This window comes from Lonchura striata, chromosome 1 (genome assembly GCF_050655825.1).
Source record: "Lonchura striata isolate lonStrDom1 chromosome 1, ASM5065582v1, whole genome shotgun sequence".
Taxonomy (NCBI): domain Eukaryota; kingdom Metazoa; phylum Chordata; class Aves; order Passeriformes; family Estrildidae; genus Lonchura; species Lonchura striata.
This window is the reverse complement of record NC_140703.1, coordinates 110,051,168-110,073,780: the sequence shown is the minus strand read 5'-3', so window position 1 is coordinate 110,073,780 and position 22,613 is coordinate 110,051,168. Positions and strand designations below refer to the sequence as shown.

The 22,613-nt window shown below is 39.3% G+C and overlaps 1 protein-coding gene across 5 annotated transcripts in view; it reads right to left on the bottom strand.

The window, feature by feature from the left end:
• The window catches only part of PRRG1 (proline rich and Gla domain 1), a 30,869-nt gene that overhangs the window by 4,254 nt on the left and 4,002 nt on the right, over window positions 1-22,613 (bottom strand). For 3 of the 5 annotated variants that reach the window (XM_085585655.1, XM_077781663.2, XM_085585663.1), the window contains exons 2-3: window positions 10,352-10,401; window positions 6,026-6,186 (exon numbers count right to left, since the gene is read on the bottom strand). In XM_085585655.1, coding sequence (XP_085441781.1) covers window positions 6,026-6,186; window positions 10,352-10,361 — 171 coding nt within the window. In that variant the 5' untranslated portion in view covers window positions 10,362-10,401. Of the gene's footprint in view, window positions 1-6,025; window positions 6,187-10,351; window positions 10,402-11,249; window positions 11,276-22,613 lie in introns of those variants that run through there. The other 2 variants (XM_085585674.1, XM_085585672.1) reach the window with 2 other exon arrangements.

Here is a 22,613-nt window from a genome sequence, read left to right as displayed (position 1 = left end):
ACTGTCTTATCATAATTTAGATATGCCCCACCCTCTGGCTCATACAGCAATCACTGTCAGCTTAGTTTGAGTTGATCCAGATCCTCTGTTTACAGTTAAAAATACTCCCTTAACTATGAGACTATTACACAGGTTATTATATTTTAGAAACCTTGACAACACAGCTACAGATAAATGGAACATGAAGTAAAAATATGAACAAGCAAAAATAAAGATAAAGGGGGACACCAATACTTGAAAGTCCTCTTTGCTACGTTAATATGAGTAAATGGGAGCACAAATATTGTGTTACCATCAAATTTCTTCTGCAGTGAATGCTGTGAAGAAACAGTATAAAAGAAAAGCACACCCTGCCTCAAAAGAGTAGCCATCCTTGCCTGTAATGTCTCTCCTACTATGAAACACTTTCCCTCAGTTTTATAGTTATAATTTAGAACATTTTATTATATTATGGTATAATTAAAAACCCAAACCCCAAAAACCTGTAATTAATGACATTCCCCCAGTCCATGCCAGAATATCTGAACTCTAGCTTTCCTTAAAAATGCACAGACTTGACCCTCTCATCCTCCTGCCAGCATCACATTAATTTTAAATGACAGCACATATTTCATGCAACTATTTATAAAGTAGTCACTAGGTAGAATTGAAATTGTAATTGCTCAGTTGTTAGTAAATGATGTATTTAGGTTGCAGACTGACTTTGTGCACAGACAAATCAGATTCATCATTTTTTTTAGCTCAGGCCTGATGCTATATGATTAAACAGAAAATGCCACCAAACTGACCCCAGAGGCAGCACAATCCCTCTAGCATGGAGGTCAAGCTTTCCCTGTGCAAAGGCAGGACCAGGACACCATGGGCAAACACACACCATCAACACTTCTGGATCAGGATTTACTTAGGTTAAGAGCAATGCCATGTCCATGAAACAACTGTCTCTCCTGTAAATTTTTTTTCCCTCAAAGATAAGTTCAGTTGTTCTTATGTCTATTTGCAAATTCAAAAACCAAAGTAATTTCAATTCCTACACCAATCCAGGATCAGACATTCTCCCTAAATTTTAAGGCTTGACACCACAAGCAGATTGTCACAATACCATCTTTCATGTGAACCCAGGTCCAAATCATCTAAGCTGTGTCAGGTGGCATTGGCTTCAAACAAAGCAAGGAAGACTGGAAAGATGGACTCTAAATACTTCTCTGCAAGGGCCCTCCTTGGCATGTGTTCCACAGTGAACCCCAAACCAACAGTTCTGAGTTTAGAAAAATGCATTTTGGGGGTAACTAACACTGAAAAATGCCATCAGCTGCACAACTGAAGGCTTTTGGGATCTCTGCATGATAAAACCTGGCAGAACCAAACACCTCACCCTCTCCCCACAAGACTACCAGGGAATTAAGAATACCTATTACTTTTGCATCTGGTAAGAATACAGCTAACTAGATTCTTAGTGGAATAAATAATATATAATTAACTAAAAAAACAAAAAGAAAAGGATTAATTAGGATTATGCAGTCCTCCTGTATGTACTGGAACCAAACTTTCCACATCACTGTTCAGTGGCCTCAATGGCAGCAAAGAAATAAAACTGTACAATGTTTGTTTTAAAGATTTACTGGAAGTCATTACATATACAGTGCAAGGATATGTCATTTTAAAGACTCTCTGGAGGAGAAAGGTAGTTTTAATGAAAAAGAAGAAATCGCACTTCTCCCTAATAATTTTTTCTGTGTTGCAGACTGCAGAGAAAATGCACTTTCTCTGATAGAAGGGTAGTAAGTAGTCACTGGCCTTTGAGTACTGTTTCTGCATTACTTCTAGGTCAGACCTATCTGCTGTAGAAAATATCTCTGTATCTTCAGAAAGCAGAGAGAGCATTTCTCCTTGACACTCTGCTACTTGGCAAAGCAGCAGAAAATTTGTTCTGTTCTCCCAGAGAGGCAGGCACTTAGAGCAGAACAGGGTGTGTTGACTTTGGGGATGTTTGACTTGGTGATGTGACCAGATCAATGCATAAAGAGGTAAAAGAGTGTAAACTGCCTTAAGGATGAAAGTAGTTTAATGTCCTTGTTCATTTACACGCAAGGCAAAGAAAACTCAAGACAGACACTCCCAACTCCCTGGTGAGAAATTACTTTAGGTCTAATACTATCATACATAGACGGAGGAATACTTTTCTGCACACAGGTGAAAAACACTAAGAAAGAAACACTTGCTTAGTCATTTAAAAAAAAGAAATCTTTAAATGTTCTTCTTCGTGGGAAATGAAAAAACAAGCAACCAAAAAAACAACTCCACAAAAAAACACCCCACAAGAAATAACCTTGTTAGCATACTAGATCCTGGGCTCCCAGCTTGCATTTTTGCAAGTCAGCTCTTCTAGAGAAGTGGAAAGGCTTTTAGACCCAGACTGCCACAATTGACAGGAGCTGCAGGAAATGCATCCTTCAGGTCTGAGCTGCACAGCTGCCAAGCTCTTGCTCTGCTCTGCCACCCACAGCTACACTGCAGAGTAAAGGGACGCTGCAGGAGGAGGACAAGACATCTGGTCAGAGTCAAATCCCGCCCAACAAAGCCACAGACAACTTACATGAGTTTACACAGTATGAGGATTTGTACAGACTGCTGTTTGTAAAAGACCGAGGGGGAAGACTGAAAATTTACAAAGTATCTGAAAAATTTATACAGAAAGTTAAAGAGTAACTTATAAGCTGGAAAACTCCCTGCACAAGCATCCCTTCCACAATAACTGGTCTCTTTAACTAACAACAGAAAGGACTTTCTGCTTGACAAAATTACTAACTTGTGATTAATGAAAAGGGCATTTCAGTAATCATTTATCCCTGAGTGCTGTACAACTGGGAATACCAGGTGTAAAAGCCTTATAAGGCTGAAAAACTTAAGCAGACCACAGAATCAGATAACTGCAATGGAAAAGACTTAGAAAACATCTAACATATATTCCTGCCAAGAACTATTTTTCTGAATGTACCTTAGTGCTTTGGCAAATCCAGTTTGAAATAATGAAAAGGAATTCTCAAAGGCATCCCAAACACAGTTACAGCAAAATTGTCCAGAATTCTCCTTCCCCTTCATTTGTAATACTTCTCAGAACAGACTCAGTATCACTTAGCTGGATCTGAATGCTGAATCAAATAAGGGATCCATAAGGAAGTCAAGACTTGCAATCTCTTGAGAATCTCAGGGGAGGCCTTTACTACATTTGGCAGCATTGTCATCCTCAAATGGTTCTTTGTCAATTGCGTGACTTGTTTTAAAGGTGGACTGATAATAAGCCAGGCAGAAGACTGCTTGGTATTCATCAGGCAGAGGTGAGAACAAGCAATAAGGGGAAGTGAGTGCACCTGCTACACTCTTCCCTTCTGGTCTGCCCCCAATTTCAACTAGCAGGAAAAGATTCTATTCTAAATATTTATTCAGCATCCATAATTACACACAGAGTGACACTGAAAGTCTTACTTGGTCATATAATTTTAGATCTGGTGTGGACAAATGTTGAGTTGCCTACTAAGCTTTATAACAGTAGTTCATTTGTTTTGCTTGAATAAAGCAACAAAGAGAACCTGGCAATTTTTGCAGTATTTAAAATTCACTGGAAATTTGCAACAGGAATGAAAATCTGTGACTTCCAGCTTTTAAAATTTTCATGCAGTTTAATTTAAAAAAAAATGAGTTAATGGAAATTAAATTAGTATCAGTGCTACAATCACACTCAGATACTTAGCACAGTAATCTTTGAATAAATCTTTGAGCCTCCCAACAACCTCTGACACCTGACCAGTGACCACATGCTGTGCTGCCTGCAGGCTACAGGCACCACTAATAAACAGCTTTACAAGGTCACACCTAGGGCTCACCTTATCTGTTAACTTCTCTGACAGTAATCATTAGAGACTGCTGAAAGAGTTCAAACACAAGCAGACAGGGATACTCTCCCAGATTTCATGTATTTGTGCCTCAAGAACTTCCATTAGCTCAAATTGATTCCTTTTAATGAATGGTTCCAGACTGATTTAACTTCCCTTCATTTACATCACTGTTCTCTGAACCTATACAAGCTTTTAGGATCTGAGACATCCTGTAGCAAGGCAGTCCACAGCTCCATTACCTGTGGTGAGGAGAGACTTCTATTTGCTTTGAGCCTGCACCTTTCCAGTTTCCTTACAGGCCCTCTCAGCTCTGCTATCAGAAGGATGGCAAGTGACTGACCCCAGCTCAGCCTTCATCTCACAGACATCATCACATATTCCCTGATTCAATTATTTTATAATCTGTTGTTGTTATACAAGTCTTTCCATATCTTTGATCAATTGTCACACTTCTCTGGTCCTTCCTCACCTACTAATTTTAAACAGACAGGGAGATGAGAGTTGTACACACTCAAGATGTGGGTAAACTCTTTATTTAATCCCTGTTCCTTTTTTTCAGGTTCTTAGAACTCAGGGTTCTTTGTTTTGGCTTTGTTTAACCGCTTAACTTTAAATTGAAGTCTTCATAGATTGAAATTCAGATCTTGCTCCTGAATTCTGTTCAGAGCAAATCATATATTATAATCAATGTCCCCAATTCCTCCACATGCATTACATTTGTGAACACAGAATTTCATATTCTATTTTACCCACAAAGTCCTGCAAGTTCTTCCCTGTTGGCTCTAGCCTAACATGATAGTTTTATCTTTATAACTACCTTTATAGTTTAAAATTGTAACTCTGAATCAAAATCATCAAGCGTGTATTGAAAATAATGAATGGCATGTATGCACACTTGACATACACAATGCTAATTAAAAACTCATGCGCCAAAAATAACTTGAGGGAACTATTTGATATTCTTTTAATATTACAAATCTGCATGTTGCAGACCTGCCCAGAGGACTGCAGAAAAACAAAGAAGCAAGCAGACAAGATAAAAAACACAAAGACAGAGATTAGACAAAAGTTATAATAAGATAAATAAGCTACAGCCCCTATATGAATTCCAGTCTATCTACACTATGAAAGCTTTGATCCTGTGCTTCTCTGCATACACCATATCATATTCCCAGCCTACTGCATCCATTCCTTTCCCCTGGGACACAGATGTATCACTAAGTGGCTGTGTGGATGGATACTGCTGGGGGACCATGCACTAAATAAAGCCCAAGTACCTGAGGCTGGTCAGGCACCACTACACATTAGCAGAGCCTGACCCATTAGCAACTCCCCACAGCAGAATACAGTAGCCAGGGAAAAAGGATACAGTAGTGGAAATGGATAAAAGATCAGGACCTTAATGAAAGCTTCTTCAACACTTGTGCCAGAAAAGAAATGTAATTATTTCTATTTTACTACTTTCCAAATACCTCTGCAAGGGAAATGCTAATTACCATATCTTAAAATGTTCCTAAATGGGGGAGAGAAGCTGAGAGACAACATGTTTGGGTTATGTTTTCTTTAGTGACTGGAACAAAAAGCAGAAGTGATATTGTGCTAGAAGTTTATACAAGTTTTGTCATTGTACACATTATTTTTAATTACACAATGAGCTATCATTAGGAACAGTCATGTCAAGTCAAGTTTGGGAGGTAAAAACACGTGTGCAGGCACTTCACAGCTTCAGAAAGAAGCAGCTTTGAAGGGACACCACATATCCTACAACTTAATTTTAATGAATCAGAATTCTCATGCCAGCCTTACCCAGCTCCCCAGTTATGTGAGATACATATCAACACCAACAAAAAAAGCCAAGAACTTAAAATATCCAATATGCCTTAATACACTGTTATTTTTTGATGCAGAGCTCAGACATTGACGAGTGGAATGTGTCACCTGTATAAATTTCAGAAGAAACCTGCAAGGTTCCCTGTGCCACTGTGGCCACTAAATGACTGGCCTTGCCAGTACAATTTCCCTGTGCAAAAACCAAATCTAATATAATGTTGAAAAACACACAAGCACTCAGCTCACCCAAAAGTTTAGTGTAAGTAAACCCCACCCATCTTTACATACACAACAAAACATACCGTTTTTTCCTCGTTTTCAAATGCTTCTCTTGCTTCTTCATAGCTACAGATTTCTTCTCTGCATTCATGTTCTATGTTACCTTGCTTTATTTCTTCCAGAAAGGTGTTGGCTCTTGGGTATCTTTTTAACACAGAGTTGGCTTTGTCCTCTGTTAAAAACACTGAATAAGAAGAGGAGAGTCAACAAAGGTCACTTCTAAAACAGACACCCAAAACCTCATGCTAGAATTGCTCCAAGAAAACATGCCTTTGAGAAAAAGTTTTTTCCAAGTTTTTTCTTCCCCTTTATTTGATAACAGGCCTTTCCTAGTTTTGCTCACTGTGGCAAGTAGTTTGACCTACAATTTCAGTATTTATTGCTAAAATGTCATAAATGCACAGACCTCAATTCAGCATCATAGTCATGTGTGGTGAAACAAGACGGAAGCTGGTGCCCAAGAAGAATTCTTGGAAGAGACAGGCACATGCTCAGCTCAAGCTGACACAGAACAGACAAATCCTGCTTGTCAACATCCAAAATGATATTTGCAACTGCCTGAGGGCATCACAGCCAGAATGCTCTGAAGTTTTTGATATAAATATTTATGACTATTACCCAGAGTCACGAACACCAGACAGCTGCATTTATCAATGTTTAGGTCTGTAAGTTTTCTTAAGCAACTTTGAAGCAGACTTGCTCCTTTCACTCCAGAACTCTCAATCATGGAATAGGAGCTCTTTTGAGGGTGTGGGGGGAAGTAGCTTCTTTCTACGTTTTTAAAACCATACAGAAAAACCTCACCTTATTTGAGGAATCAAATGAAGCAATCCTAAAAGGCAACCAATGTTCTGACACAGGTATTTATTTGCTTCCCTTAGTTTGTTGTCCAAGGAGGAAAGCTGGAAGCAATTTCTTTTCTTCTGATCTTCCAGCTTTCCATCAAACTCTCTGACCCAAGTATTTTTGCATATGCAGTAACTGGGAAGACTTTGGAATCCATCAGCCTGAATTACCCAGGAGATACATCTGCAGTGCATGATGCAGGAATTCAGGTATTTCAGGTCAGGAAGCAGGAACATCAAGTCATTGCTACGCTGTTTTTGGGCTCCGAGTGTCAGCAAGAGGAGATAATGATTCAATGCACTGCCACACTAATGCATTTGTAGCACTTTCTTGGCCTACACAATCATTTGTGCATTGCTTCATTTGCAGTTAGTCTGAAGGGCTTTTTTTTCCCCCTTAATCATCTGGTTTTTAATGTTATAAAAGGAGGGCAGCAAGGAAACTGTGTTTTTGCTTTAGAAACATGTGGTGGTATTTGCCAGCACTGGTTAGCATAATTAGGCATAACTAATCTCAACTTGTTTAATGTCTGTGGTATACTACTGTAATGGATATCCATGGCCAGGCTACAGGGGTGGCTTCTGTGAGAAGCTGCTAGAAAATTACTCTGTGCCAGTGGAGAAAGAAGGGAAGAAGGTGCTCCAGGTGCCAGAGCTGAGATTCCCCTGGAGCCTATGGTGCAGACCATGGTGGAAGGGGGGTGACAGAGCAACTTTGGGGGCACCTGGCATCCAGCCAGGGTCAGTCAGTCATAGCTTGGTTACAAATCATTCAACAGTGATCTTCTTCCTTTTGCAAAGGATTATAAAATGTGAAGATTGAATTCCAAAACACCACTGACTCCTAAGCTTCCAGCTGAATACATTACATACATGCATGTATCACACAAATTACCCTGCTCATGAGGATGCTAGGGTTTCAGTGCATCCAGCTCTGCAACTGCACCTACTGCAAATTTGGTTTTCTTCAGCACCACAGGTGAGCACATGGACATCTCCTAAGTTCATCGACTATGTAACACAGAAACTAATATTCAGAAATCTCTTCAAAAAGGAAAGAATAAGAAGTGGCTTTTTTCCACTTTCCACACAGTTCCCCTCACTTCCCTCTACGCCTGAATAATTTGGTTTCTTTCAGCCTCATGCCTCAGTGATCACCTCAAGGTGATGAGCTGAAGGGTTCATCCATATCAGGAATGCAGCACACAGCCATGCCTGGGGATGGACTGAAAGTGCTTTTCCTACTTCCCCCAGATCCTTGTGGGCATTCCTGAAGGGAACAAGTATCAGGCCAGACTCTCCTAAGAGCACCCACATGTAGAGGCACTGAAGAGTAGATAATGCACTATAAATTATGTTTCCCTTCCTCCAGCAGATAAAACTTAGGGAGTTTCATTTCATGGCTGGAATCCATCCACAAAAAGAGCAATGAAACGATGACAGCTTTGTATCGGATGCAGAAGGAAAAGAAACACAGGCAAATGCAGGTAGCTGAAAATACCCTGATTTACAGATTCTGGCTCTCAGAAACAAGACACAAATACATGTTTCTGCATTCACTTTCCAATTTCCAAAGAGAATAAAAGTTTAAAAACTGGTATGTTAAGAAATACTGCATTTGATACATATTGGTATGAGTTTTTAGGTAGTATTTTAGTTTTCCAAAAGGAAATAATCATACATTTCTGAAATGCATTGATGAAGAACAGCAAAATGATAATTCAGTTCAAGAATGGACAATATATGACTATCTAAACCCCCAAAGTTTTTATTTAACAACTCATATTCAGAAGGTCTGTCTTCTCTCACAATACAGTATACAAAATGCACATACTACAGAGACAAAAAAAACCTGCTAAGGAAAATAAAGTGCATCCCATCTTAATTATGAATGTACTTGATAAATAACAATCTCTGGCTAGTCTATACCAGGAATGCCTTTTGACCCTGCAAGACTGGAAAGAAAAATGAAATATATTAACTTGTTTGTTTGGATGTGAAATTTTTAATGTTTTGCATAATCCTAGTGACTTCAAATCCTATGGAGAAGTCAATACAAATGTACCATGGAAATAAAAACCTGCAATTGAAATACAGGGATTTAATGAGAATCAGGCACTGCCTGATGAATCTTGGAAAAAAAGATAATGGAACTGTGTTGCAGAACTCATTCTGACTTTTTAGTATTCCAGGACCATAATCATGTAGATACTCAGCTATAGCAGGATAAGAGTGTGCAAAAAGCCAACTTGGGCTGGATGCCCACCTAGCTAAGCCACAGCATGGCTGAATTCACTGCAGCTATTACTGTGGAGCACAACATAATCAGGGAAGACTTGCATGTGTAAGAATAAAGGAATGAAGCAAGTTAAGTAACTTTTTCACTCTGTTAAGGAGATTAACTAGCAGGTAAAATATAAAAGAAAAGTCAAAATCATTATTTTGGCATTATATAAAACACAAATCATTCAAAGCCTCTTCTGCTTCCCCAATTTTTGTAGGATCTAGATGAAGTTATACAATTACCATATTTAATGCATTTGAATACATCACTTCTTCAGACATGCTGGTGCTCTGTAACTGCAATAATTGGCTTTTACCAACTTGTTATGTATCAGAAAGCTTCCAAAGATTTCGTTTCACTTATTATTATCGAAGAGAAAAACACAGATCAATTTATTACACATCCTCTAGAGAGCCTGCCTGCTATCCTAGTAGTGAATAGATACTCAACCAAGGTGAAATTCAATCAAAACTGGAACCAGGCACAGACACAAGAGGATAAATTTTTTGCAGCCTGCCAGCTGAAGCTGTCACAGGGAAAAGAAAAAGGCTTTAGGTCTTCAGTGACAGAGGGAACAGGGAGCAGCAGTGTGGGAAAAGTATTCTGAGACACTGAAGTGCTGCTGAAACAAAGCCCGGGGCAGCCTGGACACCAAAACTAGCTCTGCTGAGACCAGTATTGAGCTTTCTTTTTTGACTCCTTCACCAACATCTAAGCAGACTAAAATCACCACTAAATAGTAAAACTAAACATTTTAGCTCTAAATTTGAAGCTGCTGCTGCTATTAAATCTTTCTGTAGGTCATCTTAATAAATCCATTTGGTTTGAATTTGTGCTTTTACCTACAAAGTTTAAAAAGTGACTTCTGCTCTAAGAATCAGGAGTTTCAGAGACAAGCTTAAAACCAGTTAAAACTAAAGTACTCAGTGCTGGAAATTCAGCTCTGTGGTCTTCATTCTACAGCCAGCTTTCAAAGGGCAACAATAAGGCTGTGATGATTTTTATGGTCTACAAATAATATCTCTGTCAGAACAGTTGCATGACTCCAGCTCAATGTGGGCAAAGTTCTGCATCATCTGTAACATCAAAGCCAGTTCAATGCCAGAGGGCATCTCTTGTGCAAAGAGACTGGGTTTATGAGCAGAAGACAGTTTTGGGGTGTGTTACTGTCTCCTTAACAGAAAATAATAAAGAATGTACACATCTTAGGTTAAACTTACCATTATCCATGGTGATTGCTGTCAAGGCAGGGAACTTGCAAATATCAAGTCTGTAAACAAAAGAGTAAATGTCCTGATGAGTTTGCAAATTACAATCAACTTGGACGAGTTCCTCTTGATTCCCAAATACTGGTATGAATACATCAGTATTCCAGACTCCATGATCAAAATCAACCCCTCTTTTGCGTTGTACCTGTACTGCATGCAGGCTGATTTCAGTAGTATAGGAACACTATGAAAGAAAAACATAACCTTTGAAATGGCGAATGCTTCAACATTTTTCAAGGCTTTTCAAATTCAGAATATCAAAAATGTTAATATTAAATAAGAGGGTGTGTATAATTTCAAACAAAATTCAACCTGTTTTGCTTAATTGAACTTTAAAGGCATTACATTCTCCACTGTAATTACTTATCCTTTACTAATATTTAAATTCACTGTGCAGAGATATCAAGTCAACTCATTATCTTTAGTCTGTAGATCAGATTTTTCAAATCAGAGTGAACATATGGAAATGCATTCGAGTCAGGTACTGATTAAAACAGAATGCCTTGCATCAAGTTCAAGGGCAGAACAAGACCTGCGATTTGGCAAAGGAACTTGCACTACATGAGAGGATCCCAACCTGCCCTACAAGAACTTACATGTACTTTGTAACTTGGAAAGAGAACAGACAGAGATGCTCTCAGTTGAGAAAGTGCCTGAAGCCCATTGCACCCTCAAGGCAGAGAGCCAAGAACTGCATCTGGAGGAAGCAAGAGTAGTGCAGCTCCTTGGAGTCTTTTTTGGTATGGGAAAAATCAGGGAAATAAAAGCTTTCAGCAAAGTAAGAGAAAGGTGCAACTGCCTAAGTTAGTAGAACACCACAAGGTTAAAGAGTTTGTTATTAATAAATTACCTACTCCTAAAGGTTAGCACCAGTCTTCAGAGGCCAGGTTACATATCAACGTATCACAGCACCCAGATGTCCTCACTTTCCATAAATCCAAACCCTCATAAGCAAACCTTTCTGTAAGAAAGGTTGGCCACAGCTGTTGTAATAAACAAAGAGGGAAAGTTAATGCTCCCAGCCTGGCCTGCCCAGCACCATAACTCATCATGCAAGTGCAGACTGCAGTATTTGCAGTGCTGAGGTGAATGGTGCTCCATGAAGACATCCCAGCCTGCTAACAAAACTGTAGGAGTGGCACTACGAGATGAGGGATGAAGGAGCAAACTGATTTTAAAGCAAGTTTATCAAACTTTGTAAAGGCAAAGAAATGTAAATAAAGAGCAGGCATTAAGGTACTCCAAAATCTCACCACCATAGTTTTAAACTTGTTGTTACTATGTATTGTAAGCTGACAGAAGCAGAGGGATTAAATTTTTTTCCAGAATGTATATAAAACCTCTTTTAATAGCTATAATTTTTTTAGCAGACTACTCTATGCCAAAACAAGTGATCTTTGCCCTTTGCTTCTTGAATAAAAATAAATTAGTGTCATTTAATGATTAGTCACATTGTCACAACCCAAATATCTGTGATGAAGATACCGCTAAACTTATTAAAAGAAACAAGACATGAAAGATTTGCCTAGTGGTCTAACTATTTTCTTCACCCATTACATTCTTATTTTCTTTCACCATTTATTACTCACCAGTTTCAGTCAGCTGGTTTAGCACCAGACCCCCAAATAAACACACATCAATAGAAGAGGCCAGGAGTGCTCCCTTGCTCTGTCAAGTGGCAGCAATGCAGTGAATTAAACACACCTTTCCTACGCTTCCCCTCTGGAATGGGGTCATTTTTTTGCAATAAATTTCAGTTAGTCTTTAATACTTCACCCTTTTAACAGAACTTGAGTGTGGATTGCTACAACATTTAAAATAAATAAAAAAAAAACCCAAAAAAACAAGACAGAACACAAGCATCCACATCCATGAGTCACAACCTCTCCGATGGCTGTGCCTACTTGGAACTGTGTTGGGAAAAAGGGGACTTTGAGCCTCCCCCCTGCTATGGGATGGTTTCCACCAGGAGCATTGCAAGTCACTGCCTCTGCCTTGGCACCTAGCACTTGGTACTTGGCATATCATATTCTCTGGGAATGAACACCAGAACACTGACTCACAGGTTGGAAAACTGGGGAAAACACAGGGAGAAGAAAAAAGAAAACAGAGAAGGTAAAATACCTTTTTAATTTCTTCAAAGGCAATTTTATTAGGGGGTATTGACAAAATAAAGAGTTGCAGAAGTGACTGCAGAACACAAATTATGTTTCACTTTACCTCCTTCATGACAGAAGGAAATTGTATGCCCTTCTCTAGGAAATATCAAATACAGCTTTTCAGCCAGTGGCTGTAGTGCAGAAACTTCCCTTCATCAATCCACATTAAATTTTTACAGAAGTTACAAGTATTCAGAGCTCCCTGGAACTAATTCTGCCCATTCTCCGACAAACATGGCTTTCTTTGTGCTCTCCTGACTTTCCTCTCAGACATCTTCATTTCCAAGCTCCCACATATCACAACTTTATCCTCTATTAACAGTCCCTTCCCCTAAAGGAAAGGAGCTAAATTATACTTTAGTCCTCTACTCTGACACTCTTGGTTCAAACTGATTAAACAGTTCAAAGGTGGCTTGGAAGAAGGGATTGAACAAAGACAAGTACAAAAACCTTTTTTACCATCATAAGCCAGCTAATAAAGCAGAAAAGGGCTGGTCACACCACAGGAGCATCCTGACTTACTGACTCATTTATTCCTGTCCAACTCTTTACTTAATTTCCTGCTTTTAAGTCTTCACAAACCTTACTGAAGCACCAAAATTTGTTGTTTCATGAATCACTCTTCTATCCATCTTCTATAAGTTTATATAGCACCTTAGATAGGTAACAACACAGTGGACAGCTGCATAGCCCTATACCCATGCTGAGTGTCCAATTCAGAGTTAATGGCAGCTGATCCAACCAACATGTGACCCTTCCTGACTGCCTGCTTGTAGAATGCTTAAAAACCAAAACAAAAAACAATGAACCACACACTTCTAGTAGGAATTATAATGACTCAGTGGGAAGCACTGAATTCTAAAGCCTGTGAGAGAGCCCAGAAGACACATCAACACCACCCCTGCTATTTGCCAGCAGTACCCTGCTCACCACCAACATGCCAAACCAAGCTATACATTTATTTCCACAACTAACCTAAATATTCTTTTTCTCAATTCTGCAACTACCCAAATCTTGCATACACTATTTATAAGCATAAAGCATAGAATATTTATATATATAATTCCAAAGGTGGTAATCACATTTTAGCAGTGACAATCTCTCAAATTGGGAAGGTAACTAATTTCAGCATTAAAAGCTGCTCTCTTAAGACAGTGTTTCTGCAGGATTTTTTTGCATTTATTAGGATAACCATGTTTGGCTGGCAAGTGCACACCTCTTCTGAGTACATTTCCTGACTTCAAGCTTAATGGCAACTTGTGTGCAGCACGTACCATTAAAGGACAGAGGATCTGACTGAGGGCACACAAACTGCCTGCTCTGTTCTCCCTCACTGTCATGTGTTCCAAGGATACAGAACATCGAGAACAAAGCAAGTCCTTAAGGGAAGGGAGGAGAAGGGAAAGAAAGGCTAATGTAAAGCAGCTGCAGTATTTTTCCTCACCTAGTTTCTCACCTGCTGTGTTAAAAAGGACTTAAAATACTGCAAGGCCCCCTGCTCCTCTCCCAGCTGGGGAGGGATATGCATGACAGCATCCAGGTAAGGAAGGGGCAAGTGGCTTTTTTCCATTCTGCAACAAAACTCTGACAAGCGGTACAGCTGTTAACTTTAGTTTTGTAATCTGTACAATTCATGAAGCCCAAGAGCTACATAGTCTCTTAAAGTTATCAGTATTTAGGTTATTCTGGTGCTTTTTGTGAAAGCAGGTCCATTTCAGGGACACTGATCTTTTAGCTAAAAACATCAGTAGACATTCAGTCTAAAAAGAAACACTCCTGTTCTAGCTCCTCAGTCCCAAACCAGCTGCAATGCAACACCAGAACACTCCTGGGGAGGTCTGTTTAGAAGAAATATTAAAACATTATCAATCTGACTTCCTGTGTAGCTATTTAATTATCTGACAGCCATTTATACAGAATGTATCATGTGCCTACCTAAAAATCCCACTGGCACCACATCTTTGACATACTTGGAAAGAGTACAATTTCATTTACAGTTATCTACTTCCAAAGCGCTTTCTCCCCAGGAAATGCGTACCAAAGAATTTACATTCATTCAAGTTCTGGAAAAATAGATTAATTTTTCTCTGGAGTTCCATAGGACTGGGAGAACCCTGTATTTTTGAGTTCAATTTGCTTGCAAAAGCAAGGCTTTCTAGGGAATTTGGTGGGAATAAAAAGAAAGCAAACACTCTGGAAAGTACTCTGTCAGATGAGGATGCAAAAGATTTATCCCACCTCAGACTACATGGGACAAGAGTAAAATAGAGATCTGAAAAACCTTCTGCTTTGTATATGCTATTTGATCACAGCATTATAAAACACCATCATTATTTTAAACACCCGAACCCACAAACCAGACCACTAGGAGGAACCTGTAGTTAGCAGACTGCCACTGCACCCTAAGCCCAGTGAAACATGTTACTCACAGAATGAGCACGCACAGGGCACACCACCACCCTGTGAGCAAGAGAGGAGGAAGCTCCTCAGGACTGCAGCTGGAGAGACTGAGTCTGAGCTTCTACCTCAACTTCATTCCCCCTTCTTTACTCAGTGTTTTTTGTTCTGTTTAAGCTGTGGCAATATTCTGGCTGGTTATTTTCTGGATAGGTCCAGAGGTTCAAAGGGGGAATTGCTATAAGGTAAGCTGTCTCTTCCTTCCCCTCCCTTTAAAAACCAAACAAGAACATTCTCCTGATACATCTTGGCAAGCAGGACATTCGGCAGGAGAAGTAACAAAATTCTTTACAGAGAGGGAGAATTTTGGTGGATTGCATTGTTTTAAAACTCCTGGGGACCATGTGAGGCAGTTCCTGGGAGGTGTAACTGAACACTTACATAATCATCTGCGTGGAAATCAGAATTCCACAAATCCTCAAGAGACCATGCCTCTTCGAGCAGCCTGTAGAGTAGAATTTCAGACACATCACTCTTCTGCAAGCTACTGTCAGAAGACATTGCTTTAGGTGATACCATCTCCTATGCCTTAGGAATTCAAATTTGGAGCATTTAACTTGATAATGCATTGAAATGCTGATCTGACAATAACCAATTCCTCTCCTTTTTTCAAGTGAGAGCAGTGAACAATTAAACAAAGCATTCACAGTAGGATGTGTTTTTATCCTGATTTTGTTTGGACACAAAACTGATGCTATGTCACTTATCTATTCCACATTCTGTTCCTCTGCCAGTACCTTTTAACTAAATCTGACACTGAGATTTCTTCCGTGCACCCACACATTTTCCATGAAAATCAATGACCAAGAAGAACAGAGAAAACCCATTAATGCTCTCAGCGAATGAAGAAGTTGCAGCAGTTATCTCAGCAGTCACAGTGCCTTTGGCAGCTGGAAACCATTATCTATTTTGCCAGCAGGAAGTGGGCAGTCAGAAAGCAAACACCTGTCCAGGACCAGGCCCAGCCCCACAGCCCTTTTGCAAGGGGGCAACTCAAGTAGGTTAAAAAGAGATGAGAACAGGGAAAGAGCACTGCCAGCACATGTGATGTGTCAGAATATTGTGATTTGGGGTAGCAGCTGGATAACGAGGATAAGCACATTAGGGAATGGAGGGGAAGTCAGATTAATAGTGGGAAAGGTGAAAAGGCAACAGAGACAGGAACACAGCTTGACTCTAGATCTAGTGCTCCCTGCCCTAATTAGTGTTTGGGTGCCAGCTGACAAATCTAACTTGTCAGCCACTTGGATATCAACTATTCTAACTTAGGCTTGAATAGCTGGACTCTTTAGCTGAAGCAATTACAGTGGCCATGAATAATAACCTCTAAGTGCATAATAATGATCTCTATCCTGATTACACTCATTAGCTAGGAATGCAGAGCACTAGGAGTGCACCTGCAGAGCTGAACAGCTGGTGCTGAGGACCCAACACTTACACAAGGCAGGTCACTAATTCTACTTTGGGGTAGCTCTAATTTGCTTCCATGAGCTGAGCACTTTCTGGCAGAGGAATGGCAGCTCTTGGAGTTATCTTGTGGTTTACCTTCATTCAAAAATAACTCAGTCTGAGTATTTTGAAATGTTTCTGCAGCGCAAACCAAAGCACAGTAAGCGGTAATGACAATTGGAAGAATCCTAATCTGTACCAAAATGCTACTGCAGATACTCCCAGTGTACGCTGTATGACCACACTCACAGCAGTAAGCAGTGGAGGAAGGAACTTCTATAAAAATGATTTCTCAGGAAAGAGCAAAAGGTTGTTATGGGGTGATACTAAATGTTTGGAAAAAGCTTTCTGTGAGGGTACGAAATTACTCTGATGAATAAATAAGTTGACAAAAACAAAGGTAAAGTGAGGCTCTCTGTCAAACTAAAAAACAAACAAAACAATTAAAGCCTCTCAAAAAAAAAATCTCACCATAGTCAAGAAATTTCTGAAGCAGTCTATGTGCTTGCCTTCTGTCTTCAGAAATTATGTTCTTGAACCAGAAATTATATCCTGCTAATACACAGGACACCACAGGGCCCAGTCTAAGGCTAAAAACCTGAAATACTGGAGTAGTTTCTCAGAAACACCAGAAAAAGAGAGATGCACAGAGACAGCTAATCCAGGAACTATGAGAGGACCTAGCCAGCCCTCACCTCCCCCCAAGAAAGCACATCTTCCCACACCCCCTAAGGAGTAGAAATTTGCAATTACAGATTACAAAACGAACATCCAGTTTATGATCACCATTACTGATACTTCCTGCAACTTCCTCTCCAAAATGTTACCAGCTTCTAAAATAATGAAGTAACACAAAAAGTCAATGCATAATAAGCCAGAGAAAGTACACGATCCCTTTGACACACATTTACAGGTGGCTGAAGTGTTACATAATGGACTGATAAATTCCTGTGTTATACCAGTAGTATAGTGACAGCTGCTTATTCAATATCTATAATGTATTTTTCTAAATTTATAGGAAGATAAAATAATTAATGGACCTGCCAGCACTTTTTAAGAAAAAATCCTACATGAACTGTATCAGAATACTGCAGAATGTTTTCACTCACAGCTTTCCTAAATTAGGAGTTTGAACATGCACTTAAACTTATTTTCCTTCCCTATTCTGTCCCTATTTTCATACAAATGAAATATTTCCATCTGTTCTCTAGTTTACAAACAAGCCAGCTTTGATTTTGTAGTTCAGACCATCTCCTGATGTTTTACAGACAACAAACTGAGGCATAGTCAGCAGCTCCCAACTTCAGCTGAAAACTGCATTGTATATGGATGAAAAATTACATGTTGCTGTTTATTTAGAAAGAAGGAAAATATCCTTTCTGTTTAAACCATCACTGTATAACAAACCTGGTAGTTCAGACAAGGCAGACATTCAGCTGATCTAACTGTAAGACAAGCAACACATTGCAGCCAACCATTGCTTCTCACAATGTGAGAAACTGGACGGTACCCAATGACAGCTGACATGGATGTAAATCAGCCAAAGGACCCGAAATTTCACACAGTGTATAACTCATGGAACTTGTTGCCATAGGATGCTGCTCAGGACAAAAGCAGAAATAGATTAAAACTATTAAGCTAAAAAGGAAATCAATAAGTGAGGGTGAGATTTGGTGATTACACAATTCTCCAGATGTAGTTTTTATTGGAAACTACCTGGCTATGAAAGGAGAGGAGCCCAGTGCCCAGTATGGAATGGGTAACTATATCCAGCTCCTCTCCAAAGTGATTTAAAACTGGATTAGCACTAGAGGAGTAAATATCAGCACATAACAAGAAATTGAGTTGGTAGATTACACGTGGTCTCTTTAAAGGTCCTACTCACTACCTACAATCTCTCTTTTTCATTGCCTCTTGTCTCCCAAATCAACACATCAAAGCATTCATAATAAGTAGAAAACGGAGCACAACTGTGCTTTCTGCCTTTTAAAAGCATATATGGGTTAGGTAGGGAAGGAAAAAGAAAACTAAAGAGTACTACCTTTACTTTAGATTATACCTCTCTAGACATGAGAGAGAAGGGCCAAGGAACAGTCTCTGGGCACAGTCCATTCATAAAAATGTCATTTCATTACATGTACAGTGTTTGTCTGCTCAGAAAAGGTCACAAGATCAAAGCATTTATCCTGCTCTGAAAGTCTTACAGATACTTTCTTCCCCAACACAGCTTATAAAGCAAAACCATGACCCAAGTGTCACAAGTAATACCTTTACAGATTTTCCAATAACACAAACTGGCTGTACAAGATTCAGCCTACAACTCTATTAATCTGTACCCAATATTCAAGTTTGCCCTTTCCACAGAAAAAGAGATCCCTGACAAGTCCATACATTTGAAAAAGGTTTTCCTCAACTCACTGAAGTTTTTCTTGGAATTATTACAATATTGTGAAAGGCAAGCAGCAACAGCTACTTTTAAAAATCAGACTACCTCTAAACTACCAGTATTTTTCAAGTAGCTGTTAAGAAACCCCAGAAAGATTCTAGATCTCAGAATGTCAATTTTTGCGGTGAAAAGGAACCTGGGTAATTTCACATTGCGTCTTTATTTTGTGTGCAATAATTTTATAGCAAACATAAGATTACTACTTAATGCAGTTTATTTTGTTTTTCTGTGACAAGGCAACGTTCTGCCCCATACAGAAACTACATTTAGTATTTGTTTGGTAGGCCAATGTCTAACATCCCATTTAATTTAGAAAAATTAACCCCAAAACCAATAAAAAGTAATTCCTTTGTGAAGTGCTAAACTAAGCTAGTAAAATGTGCAAACAAAGCCTTCTCTTCTAAGTCTTTACACACCGTCAGCATGCTTTAATATAAATTTCCACCCTGCCTGTCCTCCCCTGAAGCAATGCATATATGACAACACTTCAGAGCATGTTTTAATGGGATTTTCCAGTCAACCAAAAATCAAATTGCAGAGAAGTTATGAAAGAGTCATAAACACATATTTCATCTTATTGAATTATATGGTAACTAGGCAAAAGATAATGAGACACAAATCCTTTAGAGATTTTATTAAGTTTTCTGTCACAATGGGGAATTGCATAAAGAGAGCATACAGAAAGTTGTACACCACCAGAATCCACAGAGCAGCTGCAGTAAAACAGAAGGGTAAAGAGCCCTACAAATCGGGGGAATAAAAAGGTAAATTTTAAATACTAAATACTCTTATTTCTCTCTCAACACCCACGTCCATTGTCACATAACTTTACCTGAATTTCCAAACACATGAAGATGCACACATTATTTTACTGCATTGCACCTAATTTGTTTTTTTCTGAGTAGGATTTGAACAAACCTACTCACAAAGCTCATTTACACATTTAGGGTATAGCAAAACATGTTTTGACTTCAGCCTTGAAGAGGAGTCAAAGCATTTCTCCTCCTTTCCTGCCACTGGCACCCACCCTTCACTGGGGATCAGCCCCCTGGTGTGGCTGATGCAGTTCTGTGCTCTGCACTTCAGCTTTGTCCCTCTCCTCTCTGCTCCCCAGGACAGCCACAGAAAGGAAGTGTGAACTTTCCAGACTCTATCTGCCACCAAAGTCAACCTCCCAAGGAGCTAGTTTTGCATCCCTTGTGACCTCTAGTGCAACAATTTTAAGTCATGGTCCCTTCCAATCACTTCTACCAAGCAGCAGAAAACCTTAAATTCATGGCAGAGGAAGCACACTGATCTAGAGGATGGTGGCATTCTGAACATCATAACTGGAGAAAACACTGGAAGGTGAACTAACATCTGATTCAAACTGTAATTTATGAGGAAATAAGGATCACAGCGAAGCTTTAAGTCACAGCTGATCAATCACACGGCATAAATCCATACCTACCAATATCAGGTCATACTTATAAACAATTTTTTGCACTTTTCAGCACTAGAGCAGCTCCCAAAACTAAAATAATTCTATTGGTGTTCTTCTACTCCTTATAAAGGGAATCAGTACATCACCCATTCTGCCTGAGTAGGAAGCACAAAAATACATGTAACAAAAACAATTCAGAGGATGTTCATATTGAAGTTCCTAAAACTCACATGCCAAATTGATGTGTCAAGTACTGTGTGCAATTAACTGTGTTTGAAGATGTAATTTATCTTACTTGTGTCAAAAGCACATATAGAATAAAATAAAGTTAGCTCTTGAAAACTTCATTCATAACTGACGGATTCTCTACAGAATCTAACATGTCTAACATTTTGTTCTTTGAAGATTTAAAAGGGTGTTCCCCTATTCCCCCACAAAGCTGAACACCTACTTCAGGATACAGAAAATGTGGAGGAGTCTTCTAATGCAAAAAATACACCACTGGTACTTTTTAGGTCTGGTAACTTATTCACATATGTAATACACTGCAGCAGTCACTGGAGAGATCCTAGATGTGCTGTCCATCAGCAGGGGCATCTCTGCCCTGTGTATTTCTTGTGTTCATTGCTCCACCCTGTGTATTACTTGTGTACATTTGCTCCACCCATACGAACAGTTTCACAGAACCATAGAGCAGCCAAGGAATGTCAAAAGATTGTCTAGTTCAACTTTTTGTGTGGAAGGCAGCCCTGATGAGGTTATCTATCAACCTGTCCAAATGCAAAAACAACCCCTCTAGTTACGGGGACTCGCCCATGTTCTTGGGGAGGTTGTTCCAGTGAATGACTGATCTCACTGTAAAAAATTTCTTTCTTACATTGAGATGAAAACTTTGATCAAATCTTTCAGCCAGAGTTTCTAACAAATAGTAGCCACAGTGAAAGTGCTTTGATACTTCTTCCATTTCTGAGAACTACAGATCTGATGACCTTGTAGTTGGGCACTTCTTTACAGTTCATCCTAAGTGGCCTTTTCATAAAAGACAAATTTGTTCACCTTCTCACTTATTTTAAAATCAAACAGATCAGGTCTCTGCTGCAGCTGACTGCAGAAAACCAGGGAAGCAGTCAAAATGCAAAATGCAGCAAGGATGGAGTGGCAAAGGAAGAGCTCCTGTTTCCAGGCAGAGGGAGAAGCTTAGATGAGTTAAGCCGCTTAAGCAGCCGCACACTCAACAGGCCATGCCTTCATTTCACTGCTGCCCACAGCTCTGACAACCTACAGCAGCAAACAGCAAATGGAACAGTGTGTCCACTCCATTCCTGATACTCAGAAGTGCTCAGCAGTATTGAAATAAAATATCACAGACTGTGCTGGTTCTGCCACAGCAGAAATTTATAGGAAAACCAGCAGGAGATTTAATTAATTCTGACCTTGACACCTCATTTAACCCTTCCCAATTCCCCAGAGCCATGACAATGGCAACTAGGGACAGAAAGACAAACAGAAAGTTGTTTTTCCTCCCAGGTTTATTCAGTAAATAGTAAGAGTTACAGTCTGCAAACAAAAGCTGAAGAATACACACAAGGTCAGTAAACAACTCACTGATAAACCCAGAGAAACAGCCAGGTGCAAAAGTTCACAAGTCTGTTGAAGCCACTATTTATGATTTTTCCTGCTAGGATTCCATAAACTGCCTTCACACCAGTGAGCTAACAAATTCACACCTTCTGAGCCATTCTTCAATGCCAAGTAGGAAAAATATACAAATACAGCTGATTATAATAAATCAGTTCAGACAGTTATGTTAAATGGTTAATTTAGTGATTGGGATATTTTAAGGAAGAATTGCCATAAAGTGAATCTTGAAACTGCTCCATCCATTGTTATACTACAGGAAAACAAAGAGCTCAGCAAAACAGGAATATCCAGAATTACCACAATTCTTGGTGTAAACAAACAAAAAAACCTCACCCACCCTGGAGTTCTGACAAATACAGATTTTCTGCAGTTTCAGGTGACAAAATGAATACTTCACTGGGATTAAGTTTTATGTATGACAGATTACTCCTATCCTACACTTCACATGGTGTCTCTGGATTTTAGCATCACTTGATTTGACCACTCTTGGAGTAATCATATTGGTACAGACTGACCACTAAGATAAAAAACTGGAAGTATGTTGAGTATGTGGTCTTCAAATATGAGATGCAAACTTTCAAAAGCAGTTTCGGGAGCAACATGGGAAGGCTGATTCAAACACTTTAAATGAAACACCCC